Source organism: Eleutherodactylus coqui, chromosome 2, assembly GCF_035609145.1.
Source record: "Eleutherodactylus coqui strain aEleCoq1 chromosome 2, aEleCoq1.hap1, whole genome shotgun sequence".
Classification (NCBI taxonomy): domain Eukaryota; kingdom Metazoa; phylum Chordata; class Amphibia; order Anura; family Eleutherodactylidae; genus Eleutherodactylus; species Eleutherodactylus coqui.
Window position 1 is genome coordinate 317,314,630 of NC_089838.1, and position 17,447 is coordinate 317,332,076.

General features: G+C 44.0%; 1 protein-coding gene across 1 annotated transcript in view; it reads right to left on the reverse strand.

The window, feature by feature from the left end:
• CACNA1A (calcium voltage-gated channel subunit alpha1 A) overlaps window positions 1-17,447 on the reverse strand; it is a 266,456-nt gene that overhangs the window by 88,784 nt on the left and 160,225 nt on the right. Inside the window, exons 27-32 of the mRNA XM_066593712.1 lie at window positions 16,564-16,724; window positions 14,997-15,134; window positions 10,892-11,093; window positions 10,172-10,336; window positions 6,938-7,048; window positions 5,271-5,354 (exon numbers count right to left, since the gene is read on the reverse strand). Of these exons, the coding sequence (XP_066449809.1) occupies window positions 5,271-5,354; window positions 6,938-7,048; window positions 10,172-10,336; window positions 10,892-11,093; window positions 14,997-15,134; window positions 16,564-16,724 (861 nt within the window). The remainder of the gene's footprint in view (window positions 1-5,270; window positions 5,355-6,937; window positions 7,049-10,171; window positions 10,337-10,891; window positions 11,094-14,996; window positions 15,135-16,563; window positions 16,725-17,447) is intronic.

Genomic DNA, 17,447 nt, shown 5'->3' on the forward strand with positions numbered 1-17,447 from the left:
AATCAGATATAGTTGTGGGAGCATCAATGTTACTGTATGAATGACTACAGGTATAATCAAATGTAGATGTGGGAGAATCAATGTTACTGTATGAATGACTACAGGTATAATCAAATGTAGATGTGGGAGAATCAATGTTACTGTATGAATGACTACAGGTATAATTAGATGTAGATATGGGAGCATTAATGTTACTGTATGAATGACTACAGGTATACTCAGATGTAGATGTGGGAGCATCAATGTTACTGTATGAATAAATAGCAGATATAGTCTTATATAGGTGTAGAAGCATTGATGTTACTATATGAATGGGATGCAGCTATAATCAGATGTAAATGTGGAAGCGATGATATTACTGCATGAATGGACAGCAGGTATAACCAGATGTTGATGTTGAAGCGGTGATGTTGCTGTATGAATGACTGCAGGTATAATGCATCAATGGTGATTTTATGTTCCACAATGTTTGGCCGTATGATTATACAGCATCTAAATGAAATTTCATGAGCTACTAAAAGATCTTAGACAAATGTAGATGTGGGATCAAAAATGCTATTGTACAGTCAGGTGTGGTAGCATCAATATAACTGTATGAATGGACAGCAGGTATAATCAGATGTAGAAGTGGAAGCATCTATGTTGATATATGAATGGACAGCAGCTAAAGTCAGATATAGATGTGGAAGCGTCAATATTACTGTATGAATAAAGAGCAGCTATAATCAGATATACATGTGGAAGCATCGATATTACTGTATGAATGATTGTAGGTATGATCAGATGTAGATGTGGGAGCATGAATGTTACTGTATGAATGACTACAGGTATAATCAGATTTAGTATGGAAGCTGTGATGTTACTATATTATAAATGGACAGCAAGTCTTATCAGATGTGGAAATTGTGATGTTACTGTATGAATGGACAGCAGGTGTAGTCAGATGTAGATGTGGATGTATCGATATTACTGTATGATATTACTGTATGATGTTACTGTATGATGTTACTGTATGAATGGACAGCAGGTGTAGTCAGATGTAGATGTGGATGTATCGATATTACTGTATGATGTTACTGTATGAATGGACAGCAGGTGTAGTCAGATGTAGATGTGGACGTATCGATATTACTGTATGATATTACTGTATGATGTTACTGTATGAATGGACAGCAGGTGTAGTCAGATGTAGATGTGGATGTATCGATATTACTGTATGATATTACTGTATGATGTTACTGTATGATGTTACTGTATGAATGGACAGCAGGTGTAGTCAGATGTAGATGTGGATGTATCGATATTACTGTATGATATTACTGTATGATGTTACTGTATGAATGGACAGCAGGTGTAGTCAGATGTAGATGTGGATGTATCGATATTACTGTATGATATTACTGTATGATGTTACTGTATGAATGGACAGCAGGTGTAGTCAGATGTAGATGTGGATGTATCGATATTACTGTATGATATTACTGTATGATGTTACTGTATGATGTTACTGTATGAATGGACAGCAGGTGTAGTCAGATGTAGATGTGGACATATCGATATTACTGTATGACGTTACTGTATGAATGACTGCAGGTATAATCAGATGTAGTGTGGAAGCTGTGATGTTACTGTATGAATGGACAGCGGATACAGTTATACCGTATGTAGATGTAGAAGCTTTGATGTTACTGTATGAATGAACAGCAAGTGTAGCTGCAACCTGAGAGTATGTTCCTTGGACAAGGAGAGAGGGTTTCACGCAGAAGATCAGGAGAACATAACAAGATTTAGATAGAGGTGTCAGGAGTGAGGGATGGGGTGAGTTTGAGTGCACAACCTCTGACATGCAGCAGGTAATGTTTATGCATTAGGTTATAAATTACAAACCAACCGGGTTCTGCGATGCAGTTGTAGATGGAGGAGATTGCAGCAGGAATTTGTGCGTGGGGTTGGGGTTAGGGTTATATTAGGTATGGGGGGAGGTGGGGTGTAGTTGGCATGAAGACACAGACCAGTTTCATGGATGGACACATGAGATTCATAGTGCATTTTGGATGAGTTTATTTTTGCCGGGGGCCAATATATCAGAGGGATAGAGAGAGACATGAAAAAGACAAGACAGAAATACACTGATCATTATAGTAGAGAGGGAGCCCCACAGGGCACTGCTCCACCCACTCAGAGCACTGCACCATTGGCACAGGTCAATACACCACCCACTCAGAGCACTGCACCACTGGCACAGGTCAATAGATCACCCACTCAGAGCACGACATTACTGGCACAGGCCAATACACTACCCACTCAGAGCACTGCACCAATGGCACAGGTCAATACATCACCCACTCAGAGCACTGCACCAATGGCATAGGTCAATACATCACCCACTCAGAGCACTGCACCACTGGCACAGGTCAATACACTACCCACTCAGAGCACTGCACCACTGGCACAGGTCAATAGATCACCCACTCAGAGCACGACATTACTGGCACAGGCCAATACACTACCCACTCAGAGCACTGCACCAATGGCATAGGTCAATACATCACCCACTCAGAGCACTGCACCACTGGCACAGGTCAATACACTACCCACTCAGAGGACTGCATTACTGGCACTGGCCAATTTAGTACCCTTTCAGAGCACTGCACTACTGGCACAGGCCAATTCATCAGCCACTCAAAGCACTGCACTACTGACACAGGCCAATACATCACCCACTGAGAGGACTGCACCTTTTGCAAAGGTCAATACACCACCCCACTCAGAGCACTGCACCACTGGCCCAGGTCAATAGATCGCCCACTTAGAGCACGACAGTACTGGCACAGGCCAATACACTACCCACTCAGAGCACTGCACCACTGGCATAGGTCAATACATCACCCACACAGAGTACTGCACCATTTCAACAGGTCAATACACCATCCAATCAGAGCACTGCACCACTGGCACAGGTCAATACATCTCCCACTCAGAGCACTGCACTATTGGTACAGGTCAATACACTACCCACTCAGAGAACTGCACGACTGCACAGACCAATACATCACCCATTCAGAGTACTGCACTACTGGCACGGGCAAATAGACTACCAACTCACAGCACTGCATCATTGGCACAGGTCAATACACCAACCACTCAGAGTACTACTGGCACAAGCCAATACAATACCCACTTAGAGAATTGCACTACTGGCACAGATCAATACACCACCCACTCAGAGCACTGCACTACTGGCACAGGCCAATACAATACCCACTTAGAGAATTGCACTCCTGGCACAGGTGAATACACTACTCACTCACAGAACTGCATTTCTGGCACAGGCCAATACATCACCCACTCAGATTACTGCACCACTGGCACGGGTCAATACATCACCCACTCAAAGCACTGCACCATTGACACGGGTCAATACACCACCCACCTAGAGCACTGCACCTACTCAAAGCATAGTACCAATGAGGAAGGATATGGTACCATCCACTTCAAACATCATACATGGCACTGCATCACACGCCTAGGGAACTTTCCAACTGGCACAGGGCACTGCACGACTGGCACAGGACACTGCACCACTTACTCAGAGCACTGTACTACTGGTACTAGACAAGTAATTATACCACTCAGAGGACTGTGTAACCACACACCCTGTAGGGCTTAGGGGATTATAGGTAAGCCAGTGACACTATCATTGTGGTGCAGAATAAAGTGAAATACCTGCAAAAGAAATGTTTAAGACCCCATTTACACTGAAAGATGATCGCTCAAATATCACTCAAATGACAGTTTGAGTGACAGTTTTGAGCAATCATCTTTGCAAATTCTATTGTAGCTACTAAAGAGCTATGCAGGTGGAGTGGGACACCACCGCTATCGCTCGGTGAACAATACAGCTGTTTTGCATAAGCAAACAGCTGTATTGTTCTCCGCGCTTACAGCTCACGTCCTGCTGTGAACTACCAGCAGGACATGAGCTGGAAGAATCTTATCAGCACTGCTGACTGTGATAACAGCCTGCGCCGCTTATAAGAGTTAATCGGTCAATTCAAGAAAACTAGAATTGAGCGAGGAACGACTCGTGCACCAAAACTGCACGATGTCCATGCATTTAGACGCAACGGTTATCGCTCAAAAGACGGCTTTGAGCTAATTTTGAGTGAGAATCGTTGTGTCTAAATGGGGCATGAGGTCCAGCACCAAGATCTTGATAAAAACAGCCAGTTTATTTAGACATGATTAAAAAATGTTCAGGAATCCACCTACAGTCCCGGCTACAAGAAGGGCTATAGGGCTGCAGTGACTGTAGACGGATTCCAGAAGATTTGTTAGTCATGCCTAAATAAACTTGCTGGTTTTTTTAAAGATCTCAGTGCTGAACCTAAAACATTTTTTTGCAGGTGTATCAGAGCTAGACTGAATTTACATCCAGATTCACACATAGGGGGTCTTACTATGATTTAGGCACATAAGGTTGTTTCAGTACTTATGTATTAAGGTGGATGCCATTATGTTATGTTATGATAAGCACTCCAATTGTTATCACACAGTGAGGAGGGAATGCAGCTATGGCGCCTGCCCCACAGCGACCGCTGCCCCCCCCGTCATTAGTAATAGAACCAATAGCATGTAATAGTGTGGCACTCCGGAACTCATTGCGGATCCAAGTTGTTTGCTTGACAAAGACTGCTTTTAGGTCGAAACGTTGCATGTTTCTGTACATTATGGAGTGAAATAAACGTCTTGGATTTTTTCTAACAACTTGGATCTGCAATGAGTTCCTGAGTGCCGCACTATTACATGCTATTGGATCTATGTTCTTTGTGTTGGCTCATTATCTAACCCTAATAAAAATATTTCCGATCATTTCTACGCTGGTAGCGCCTAAGCCATGATTGCAGCAGACATCTCCATTTAGCGGGAAAACTGGGATTCATTTTGCTATAGTGGGAACAGAATGGCCACTGCACACTACTCTTGAGATGTCTGTTTTCTGTGATAATGATATATTATATTATTATAGTGTCTAAGATACTGAAAACCTCATTCTTCCTCTCCCTATTAACTCGGAGCATCCATGGCAGACTCCTAGATACAATCACACAAGCCATCGCCACTATATATGCGTACCACTCACGCTTATGTGCTCTTCTCACTAGAAGGCAGACTCAGATACACTTGTCTTCTGTGATGCTCTGCACAGCGAGGGGCGCTCACAGAACCTCTGCATAGAGAATGCATTTCTATCATTCATGGGAACTTACCCAGAACTCCGTAACTATGATATCTGTAATGCTTCCAAGAACAGTCACGAAATCAAAAACATTCCAAGCATCACGGAAATAGTTCTAAAAGAAACAAAACACAAAAACTAGAACCTTAGTCTGAGGCTAGAGCTTCACATGGTCACAATTCTTAAAATTGCTGAGAGTTATTCTCCCCTCCCACAGAGGACAGTGTTTGCTAACATGGGTATTATTGTATCTTGACGCCACAGGATAGCGCAGGACAACATCCCGGATAGGGGAAGGGGGGGACAGTGTGAGCAGCAATGGACATCCCGGACAACAGATTCATACTGACCTCCCAGGACCTGCAGGAGAGGCATCTCCGCAGCCAATCAGCATCAGGGGGCATCACCCCCCTGTCAGTCTTGTCTCCACCAGTACTTCCTGGTGGAGTCAAGATACAATAATACAGCTAACATGTCCTTCATAAAGTCTGCGATATGTGAATATGTGCCTAACAAATACATAATAGACATTTTTGGGCAAGACAGTGTCAAGCGATATTGCGTCTTGGGTTTGAATCTGACCAGGACAAGATCTGCACGGGTTTGTAAGGGGGATGAAAATACTCTCTTTGTGTAGTTGGGTAAATGCCATAGCTGCTGATGTTTATTGAACAACTTGCTATTTTTTTAATGCACTTGTTTAACACAGGGGTGTCAAACTCATTTTTACTGAGGGCCGCATCAGCCTTATGGCTGCCTGCAAAGGGCCAATTGTAATTGTAAAGGTGTATAGTAAGAGCTTATTCCCACCAGCATATTCCGCAGTCAACAGAACCCATTGATTTCAAAGGGTTCGTTCACAAAGCACATATTTTCACATGATGTACGATCGTGTGAAAAAATATGTGGCATGACCTATTTTGGTGCTTCTTAGGCACCGCAATAGTCCATTGCAGTCAATATGTATATTCACTGCTTATTTGTATACCAGTTCAATGTGCCCGTCTGCATTCTTTTTTTGCGTGCACAAATACACAATGTATTTGGTCACACAAAAATGTCCCGGAGCGCCTGAAAAACGTGAGAGTAAGCAATGTTCAGTCGAACAAATACACAACACAGTTGCGCCACCAAAATGTGCTTATGCCTATGTGAACAAGCCCTAAAACTGACCCCAATAGTGGCCTCAGTAGTAATAGTGTCTCCCATAGTGGTACCGAGTAGTAATATGATTGACCTGTTTATTGATGAGAGCTTGGAAGCCTTTATACCATAGAGACTGTGCATATCTATGTGAGCCATCAAGTGTGTCCCGGAACCACACCAGGTGTTCTGTGAATTAGGGACTAGAACTGGATCCCACAAGGGTGTGTTGGCAGAGTTCTGAAACTGAGTGCCAAGTTAGAGAGACTGTGCCGCTAGTTCTGCTGCCTAGTAAAGACTGGTAATGTTTACTGCTACGTGTGCTTCGTCTGTTAATCTACCTGCCCGAGGAGGTTCAAAGGTTGTTAGTCTGATTTCCTTCCAAACCCTGAAAAAAATCTTGATAGATTTATTAGCCACCTATGGAATTGTCCAAGTGTGTGTGAGATGGGGCAATGAGATAGCATTGGGATTACAATGTGTAGCAGCGCTGTGGTATATGTCGGTGCTGTATAAGAAACACAAATTAAAAATGTATTAGTAAGAAAAACTCACGAGAACCCCAAAAGCCATAATCTTCAACAGACACTCCAGGGAGAAGAGAGAAGTGAAGATGATATTAAATGTTTTCAGAACTTGTTCATATGTGTTGGAATATCCATGAAACTACAAGAGAAAAGTAGCATCAGAATTTCTGTTTGCATCCCTAAGACAAGCCAAAAACAGATAACGAGGCCAATACCACTGATGACAAGAGTGTGATTCAACAGTCCATAATGATCATTTCCAACTAATGCAAATCTGTTCTGACGGGCAAAAACTTTATGGAGGGAGGGAACGGCTTGCCTATGGCACTGTGAGGAGCATCCGGCACATCCCATGTTTATATTGGACACTTTATTTAGCTATTCTATTGTCTGTCTGCTCTCCATTATGGGATAAGGGAATAGAAAGTCCAAGCTGTCATAATTTGTATCAGTTCTAGAAGCAAACGCACTTGGGTGTGTAGGCTGGTGAGCTTGAGGAAGAAGATAAGATGGCACCAAGAATTTCGGACACAAAACTTTAGCCTTCCTTCAATAAACTTGTGCCCTTAGACTATGGCTGCAGGATGTACTGAGGTATAGTCCTCTGATTCCTAGGTTGAACATGCCTGCAATTGGAAGGCCCGCTTACACACTATTTGTACTATGCTGAAGATGGCTTCTTATATCATTCATTTAGTAGAGGAGGTACACAAAAGGGGGTAGAAGGCTGGTTATCAAGATTTGTGACTGCTGTGCTAGAAGGTGGAGAGGGCAGAAGAACTATAACACCATATTTAAGCACATGGGTGAACATCAGGCCCTCCTACATGAACATTCAGCTCAAGTAGTAGGCGATATGGGCCACCTCCATGATCTGGCGAAGTGTCATGGATAAAACAATCTCAGACTGAGGGGTTTACCAGAGATATTTGTGGCTTAACCCTTTGCAGTCCAATTTTAGATTCAGGGTTTTCTAGGGGGCTTTCTCTTTCTGCCATTATACAATGGTGCCATCTGCTGGCTAGAGTCAGTACTGTGGTAAGGGACATTCTGGAGAGGCCCCCCGACAACAGAGCAGCTAGTAATATACAGTAAGAACACCCTGCCGGACATTTTCCGACATCGGAGCTGTACAACCTTCAAGCAGAATGTCTTCAGATGTCAGACAGTGGATTGGAAAAAGGTTAAAGGTGCACAAAATATTTGGCAACATATTCGGGCGCTCGCCTACAGAGTTTGTTATACTGGACAGAATTCATAGAACTGCATTCCTGAAGTCTACTGACCTGACACGTCTAAGAGACATAGTCTGCAGAATCCACGTTTTTAAAGACAACTAGGCAGTGATGTGAGAAAAAGGACATTCTCTATAATGGATCTTCTAGTCCCATCATGGCGGACCTCTCCTGCTACACCCTACAGTCCCATGGAGCCCTGCGCCCTTTACTCACTTTTCTCTAAGATCAATAGATTCCCTGTTATTGATGGTTAGTCTTCAAATTACTTGTAAATCACCATGGGAAATCTGCAATTCTTAGGTCTTTAGGAGACTTGCCTAAATTGGTGGGCACTATAGAACTGCCCCAGGGATCTCTACTGGACTATCTGACACCTCACCAGTTCTCCAGCTTACTCTACGGAGAGAAATGGCAACACCCAAAGCCCAAAACAACAGGATGGAGGAGTTACATGATTTAATCTCTTGTGCTGTCATGATGGAGGCTTTGACGTGACCTCTGAGGATGTTTGAGAGGTAATGTACACAAACTGTAGCTCCGTCTCACAGTATCTGATCTGTGGATTCGTGCTTGAGGCCCCCGCAAAGTCCCTACTTGTGTCATGTGCGTGCTAAGCTGTGGCATGGTAGCATAAGTCGGGTCAAACATTCCTGATGTTGGATTGGAGTAAAATTTTCTTGTTGGCTCACAAGCTCTCCATTAAATGTAAGCTACAGAAACTCATTAAATTCTTACTAGGTGGTACAAGATCCTGGTCTGGTCGCAATCTATTTTCCTCTGACATGTGTTGCAGATGTAAGACCCTCTGGGAAATAATGGAACATATATGGTGGTCTTACCCTACAACTGAAGATAGACAACTTTTTGCACCTAGCAGTAGGCTAAGTGACAAAAGTCTAATTGGTGGGGGTCTCACTGATCCTAAGAATGGGGTCCAGTTTCCCCTTTATTTCTCACTGTGGGCTCGCTGCACTCCCTGCAGTGAGGTGGAGATTGAATGGAGAGGCAGTTGTGCATACACGGTTGTGCTCCATCCAGCTTCCATGGGGCTGACAGCAATAGCCAAGCGCTTGTACTTGACTGTTTCTATCAGCCACACTGAAATGAATGAAGCAGCCATGCCTCACCATTCAGTTTGATGTCACTGCTGGTAACCGCCCTAACCTCTATCAGAGTCATTACCAACTAAATATCTGACTCACTATTAAGATGGTTTTGTTTTCATGCTTCACAGCCCCATTTTGCTGATTAACCCTTTGCAATCCAATTTTGGATTCAGAGTTTCCTAGAGGGCTCTCTCTTTCTGCCATTATACAATGGTGTCATCTGCTGGCTAGAGACAGTACTGCGGAATGGGATATGCTGGAGAGGCCCCCCGACAACAGAGCCGCCAGTAATATACAGTAAGAATACCCTGCTGGACGTCTTCCGACATCGGAGCTGTACAGCCTTCAATCAGAATGTCTCTAGACATCAGACAGTGGATTGGAAAGGGTTAAACATAACAGGTTTTGTCATTTTCTAACTACTATCTTCTGTAGAATATGGAAATCCGAACATTCTCCAACCAGAACTCAACGGACAGCGGAATTCCATGAAGGATATTGCTGAAACTGCTCCTTCTACTTTCTAACACGATTGAATTTCAAACTTAGTTCTCTTGCGGTTCATTGCCTTCCAAGACGCCTAAACATATTCTAATGTAAAGATGTAGCATAGTTTAAGGTAACACGGTAAATAAACGGTGGCACAGAAGATTTTCTTGCCATTTCATTGGCTTTTGTTGTGTCAGGATACATTTGTTGCAAGAAGTTATCAGTGTTGGGTTGGTTACATTTAGCTAAATCTGTAAGCTTCCCTACTGCTTCCCTTCGGGCGCTGCTTCTTCGCTAGTAGTTATCGTTACTGTTGTATGTTCTATCCGGCTTTTTGTTAGAACATTCTTCTAAATGGGGCTACACGTTGGTTATCTGTGGTCATCTTTATAAGCATTTCTAATGGAAGATAGCATGCAGGCCTCTTACCTTCATCATCAGCACAATGGTGTTCAAAGCAATCAGGGCCATAATTGTATACTCAAAAGGGGGAGACACCACAAATTGCCACATTCGATACTGAAAGCTTTGTTTGTTTTGTGGCATATGGCGGGTCAGTGGCTTGGCACTTATAGCAAAATCAATACATGCTCTCTGTAAAGGAAAAGAAAGAGAAAAAGTATGGCTATTTTCTGGCCCCTATTCTTTATGGATCTGTAACAAAGTATTATGGCATTCTGCATCACATGCCGTATTATATGAGTATTGTAATCTGGGCATATTGCTTCTAGCAGGGAATATGGTATCTCATGGAGACACATGGACAGACCCAAAGAGACTCCATGTGCCGCTGTCCAAGACCCATGTGTGTGGCCATGATGGGTACATGAGTCCTCAAGAAGACCGCTTTCATTGTAGAATTACACAATGGCCAAGGCTTCATTGTGATTTGTGACCCAAGAGGCTCATACAACTCAAACTATTGCACAAGGTGATTAGATCAACAGCGCTAATTTTCACTTTTGTCTAGACAGTGCAATGGTTGTATTGTGCAGCTCAAAAGTTGTAGTCAGCTGCCACTTGTTCTAGTTCTTGGTAAGAGCAGCAATGACGATTATCTGACTATGTCATGCAGCTCAGGCTTATATTACCATGCAGCTTTAGAACATATCACTACAATGCCTGAACTGCCAGGACTCACACACGTACCTCATTCTTTTCCAGACTGTACTCCTCCATCATTTTATCCCCCTGCTCCTGAAAAGTAATGATAATCAAGGCTACGAAAATATTGACAAAGAAAAAGGGGAAAACCACAAAATATACAACATAAAAGATGGACATCTCCATGCGGAATCCGGGTCTGGGTCCCTGGTCTTCATATGTAGCATCTACGGAGTGCCTGAGTACACTGTGAAAAAAAATGGGTAAGTAGACAAAGTAATGCATATATATATATACACATGTGGGTAATACACATTCTACATATAAACATGTATATGAAGCCATGCTCAACACAAGCATCTGACTGTTGATAAGTAGCCTTAGGTAACTCTCATGCACACCACTTTTTACCATGATCAGCACAGCGTCCAAGCGCCGCGCTAACCGCAGTGCAACACTCCGATTGATTTTAATTAACCTGCGTTCGAGAGCGGCGTCTGTAATACTACAATTTTTGAGTACTGTCTCCTCTATTTTGCAGCGTTTTTTTAACGCACCCCATCACCCATCATAATGACGGGGTGCGTCAAAAAGTGCGGAGAACAAAAGCAGACGGCAGGAAAATACCGTACGAGATATCTCCAGTGACATTTAGTTTATTCGAGAAAGACGACATGTTCCGTGCGAATAATCCTGTGTGATCAATATGTAAATGGATGTTTCTCGTAATTCCCAAACTATGCAAATGTTCTTGTATCCAACTGAATGATTTACAAATTTAAAAAAAACTTAAAAACGTGGGTCACCTACGCGGATGATCCGCAGTTCAATATGCGCATAGACTATCATTGGGCATTTAAATACCTGCGGATGTCATTTTTTTTCCACGCAGAATGCTCCACTTTTCTGCAGATCCCGCAGGCATGGCTCCCATTAAAGTAAATGGAAGGCGTCTGGTCCGCGGCACACCCGCAACTGACACTGCGCGCCGGCCAGCGTGCCGAGTGCATCCGCCGTGCAGAAGAAAGAAGATCCAGCCACAGCGAAGGAGACCCCCACGCCGCGTCCGGACAGGTGAGTAAATGTATTGTAACATTAGAAAGTCCCATTGACATACGCGTTAAAAAACGCAGCGAGATCGCAGTGTTAAAAAAACGCAAGTGGTGTGAGCCCTTAAAGAGGTTTTACCTCTACAGACATTTATGTCATTCTATTAAGGTCCCATGTTCTCCACTTGCAGAGGAGAGCTGACTGCATATTCGCAGACATTATCCATTATACTAAATGAAGGGGGGTTTATTATCAGAGATAAGCCCTTTCAAAATGTGGCCCTCAGGTCGATCAGCTGCCTTGGGTCCTGCTCCATTCCCATTGCATGGAAATGTAATATTACATAGCGGCTATTCGCACTACTAATAGAAGGACAGCTTAGGTCCAGTACGGCAGGACTTCTGGCTCACAGAGAGTGTTCCCTATAGGGCATCTGGATAAGGATTATCTTGATGAGACATCAGACTTATATTTACAATATGTAACTGTCAATGTAAGCCAGAGTTTCAGTCATGGCCATCAGTGGAGGGAAAAGTCCCCTCCTCCTTAAAATAATGCCTGACTAAATGGGAATAGCAGATCAAGATTTTTTCCCATGAGAAACTCTATTGATAAACATAGTAAGTTAGGCTGATAAAAGACATTTGTCCATCCAGTTCAGCCTATTCTTTTGCTCATGTTGATCCAGAGGAAGGCAAAAACCCCAATAAGGTGGAATCCAATTTTCCCTATATGAGGGAAAAAATTCCTTCCTGACTCCAATCTGGCAATCAGAATAATCCCCGGATCACTGATCCTTTTGAAGTTATTAGCGATTCTAACATATACTATTATATCGCTCAAGAAAGGCGCCCTTCTTAAACTGTTTTATCGCTGCGTGGGGAAATAAGAAAGCATGAATGACTACTGTTTTAACTTTCTGAACTTTAATAAAATCTGTTGAAACTAAACTGTTTTATCGAATTTACCATCACCACGTCCTCAGGCAAAAAAAACTTTGTGCACTAAAGCTGGAGAGAATTAACCCTAGGGATAAAGAGGTGTGAGTCTAAAGGCTCCTACAGTCTATTGGATTATAAGCTGAAGAATAACATTGTCTTCGCATTTGGACTCTTGTGTCATCCAAGTTCTGAGCCACAATCTCTGTCGGCGCATTGGTATAATGGATCTGTTCTATCAGTATATAGTATCACACTAGTAATTAGTAGGAAATTATAGTACCAGTGTTTCTGGTGGCACATCACACACACAGTAGCTTGATTACCACACAAGACAAACACAGCTTGCCTCCTCCCACAGCAGTGATTTCACCACAGGTCCTTTAGCCCAGGAGTCCTCAACTCCAGTCCTCAGGGACCACCAACAGGTCATGTTTTCAGGATCTCCTATAGTAGGAACACCTGCTGCAATGTCTGAGGCAACGACAATAATTACATCACCTGTGCAACACTGAGGAAATCCTGAAAACATGACCTGTTGGCGGTCCCTGAGGACTGGAGTTGGGGAACACTGCTTTAGCTCACTGGATCTCTGTGGTGGTGGTAGGTCAGTGTGTTCTGTCAGGACTGCTGAGTTGTGTGGGAAATTATAGTACCAGTGTTTCTGGTGGCGCAATGTGCCACACAGCTCTGCTACATGATTGCGCTGAGTTGTGTTTGACATAATAGCAGTTTAGTTGTATTCTCATTTTGTTATTTTTGTCCTCCCCTTTTCAAGAGCCCTAACTGTGTTGTTCTTCTGTCGGTTTTATAGATGTTGTAGGACCTTCAGTGATGTCACCAAGGGGGGGGGAGCGATGACATCACCAGAGGGTGGAGCATAAGAATCACTCACACACACACATACATACATACATACTCACAGACAAGTGGTCGTTAGTAGTTTAATTAGTAACAACATACATTGATTACAAGTACATCCATATAAAAGCCATTACACAGACACCAGAGCTTGTAAACTAGGTTATTATTGTATCTTGTCACCGCCAGGAAGAAGGGGTGGAGACAAGATTGACAGGGGGTGACGTCCCCTGTTTCTGATTGGCTTGCGGCTGCCTCCCCTTCCTTGTCCCCACAGATCCTGCCAGTCACTGAGAATGTTGTGCGGGTGGCCGTCGGGGAAGATACTTCGGCAGGGAAGCTACTCAGCTCCCCGCCTGCCTTTTAGCAGCGGAGGCGGTGACAGGTGCTGAGGGTAAAGGAGGCAGGGAGGCAGAGCAGACACAGGCCCCCCCATCTCCCCTTTACTGGTCCCGCTGTCAGTCTCCCCGGCAGCTGTAGTCACCATCTCCACTCCCCTTACCGGCCACGCTGTCACTCTCCCCGGCGTGGAGGGAGGTGATCGGCTAGCGGGCTGCTGCAGCTGGCATAAACAGGTGGGGGCTGAGGAGGGAGCGCACAGGGAGGCTTCAGTGAAGGGGAGTAGCTGAGCTCTGCTGCATCAGTGCTCCCCTGTCACAGCAGAAAGAGAGCCACTCTGAAGCCACAATACACAGCTGTGGGTGGCAGGAGATGGAAGTGGGACGGCTGCTCTGGGGACACTGATAGCAGCAGCGTCTGCAGGAGATGGAAGGGGGACGGCTGCTCCGGGGACACTGGTAGCAGCAGCGTCTGCAGGAGATAGAAGGGGGACAGCTGCTCCGCGGACACTGATAGCAGCAGCATCTGTAGTGATTTTTGCCTGGATGGTTAAGGTTAGGGGTTAGTTTTCCTGTTACGCTTAGATTATTACCTCTAAATGCTTCCATGTTACAGCTGTAACATGGAAGCATTTACAGAAAATAATCTAAGCCTAACATGAAAACTAACCCCTAACCCTCCGGCCAAGGCAAAAATCACTACAGATGCTGCTAGGACTTTCAAGGACCTTCAGCAATTCAGCCAATCGGGAGCTAGGGGCGTGACAGGGGCGTTCCTCCATGCAAGCCCTGTCAAACCCCTAGCTTCCTGGTGGTGACAATATACAATAATACCGTAAACTAGTAAGACTAAAGAAAGACATATACGTAAATCTACCTAGTTCAACCTGACTGACAAACCAACCTCATTACTCACTCATAACCCAGTTTCATAATTACATTCACAGAAACTCGTTTTCTTACTCTGGCCAACCCTCTCCTGTAGACACCGTGAACAGGGTGAGCAGGGCCCATAGTACGTTGTCATAGTGGAAGGCCCATTTCTTCCATTCCCTCTTCTGTGCTTTGACTTCATTCTTCTCATATACCAAATACTCTCCTCTAGAGGGACAGATAGGGATACAATAAATCATCAAATAAAAAAAAAACCATGATATAAATGCCCAGCTTGTCCATTACATGCTCCTGAGCAGGGGCATAATCATAGTGAGTGCACAGCATGTGGTTGTGCCCGTGTCTTAGAGCCGTAGGGGGCCATAAGGCTTCACTACTCCATATGAGGAGGACAGTGCTATGAATGAAGCATTATACTTCGGGGGCCCTGTTACAGGTTTTGCACTGGGACCCAACGGCTTCGACTCTGCTCCTGAGATACATTCTGGCCACCTAAAATGTCCTAAAACAGCACTGCAGGGAATAACATAGGTGGAGGTCCCAGCTCATGAACTTGTTCTGGTTTAGTTAGAAATCCAGTTTGTATCAGATGATCATCTGCCACAATAAATTACTTCAGCCAACATTTGGGTGCGCTTTATACATGGAGGATTATTGTCCAGATCAACATCAAACAGACATCTGCTGAGAGGGAATCATTCAGCTTGCAGTTATCAGTTATGTCTTAAAGCGACCCTAAGGTTCTAGGAAATAATTTGTCCTGAGATCGGAGGGAGATGAGGTGGAAGTAATACTAGTTGGCTCTCTTCTTTTATACCCTTGTTCCCCGGATCCTGTTTCCCGTGCCCCCAATTTGTTATTCCAATATGGATTGCCCACTTTTTAAACTGCCCGATTCACACTCCGCACCGGCCAATCAGAGCACAGGTAAGTACCAGAGACTACCAATGTACACTGTGCACTGGGTAATCAGTCACAAAAGCAAGGACACTAACTTGGGAAATGGAAAATGGGCAACAGGAAATGGCAGATCTGGGAGATAAGAGCCAGGTAATATTACTTTCCTCTTTCGGTCCTGGGTTGCTTTAAAGGGAATCTGCCATAACTTTTATCCTCCCCCACCCCAAGCTGCTGACAGAGCTAAATAGATGACATGGAAACCACTTTAACCAGCCCTGTTTGTTAAGTAGCATAACCAAGAGCAATAAACCTTAACCCTTTCCAATCCACTGTCTTACGTCTGAAGACATTCTGATTGAAGGCTGTAAAGCTTCCAATGTTGGAAGATGTCCGGCAGGGTATTCTTACTGTATTACTGGCTGCTTTGTTGTCGGGGGGCCTCTCTAGCATGTCCCATACCGCAGTACTGGCTCTAGCCAGCAGATAGTGCCATTGTATAATGTCAGAAAGAGAAAATCCCCTAGGAAACCCTGAATCCAAAATTGGATTGCAAAGGGTTAATCACTCTTGTGCTGTGATGCCAAGTGTCTGCTGGGCGTTCCTTCACCAATGACCTGTCCTGAGCTTTTGATATCCCTCCCCTCTGCTGCTGCGTGATGGCTGTAGCGGTCTCCTGCATAGCACTTGGTATGAAGCAGGGGACTGCTACAGCCGTAACAGTAAGGGATTCTCTTACCTGCAGTCTCTCTGAAACTCTTTTGATTCATCCGTACAGTAGAAAAACTTCCCCTTGAAAAGTTGGACGGCCACCACAGCGAAGATAAACATGAAGAGCATGTAAACAATCAGGATGTTCAGCACATTCTTCAGGGAGTTCACCACACAGTCAAACACCGCCTGGAAGACAAGAGACAACAGCGGCCTCAGGGCGGTTCAAGGTAGGAGAGAAGAGCTGTTCATGCTATTTGGGAAGCTGATATTGGTGCTGGTATCACCTTATATATTAACATGATCATCGCTGTTAAAGCTCCATATACAGGATTGCATATTATTAATGGCTTGTTTTAGAAAATGAGGGCAAAAAAAGCAAAGTAAGGCTCTACTATTTTGTATAGTTTTTCTTGCAATGTTTAAAAGCTGCATATACATTCATTGTTTCCAGAAATTCATGCCACTATCCTACCCTATAACCTTATTACAGTATCCAAACAATATTACTATATACACTGAATGGCCAGACTATAGACAGCCGTGTAGTAGCACATTAGATCTTATTTGGCCTTCAGAACCAAAGCAAATCATCATGGTGTCCATCCACAGGTATCAGAGGACCCAGAGAGTGCCAATAAAACATTCCTTACACCATTACTGCACCTCCACCAGCCTGATAGGAAGGGCTCATTGAATAATTCTGACCTCCCATCAGTGCGGCAAACAGAAATCTGGATTCATCTGACCAGGCAATGTTATTCCACTGCTCAGCGATACAATTTTTGTGCTCTTTTACCGCCTGGAGTAAAAGAGCGTCTTTCTGTTTCTAGCACTGGAACTTGTTGTCTGCTGTTATAGCCTATCTATACTAAGAACCAACGAATTGTGTGTTCGGACATGTTAGTTGGC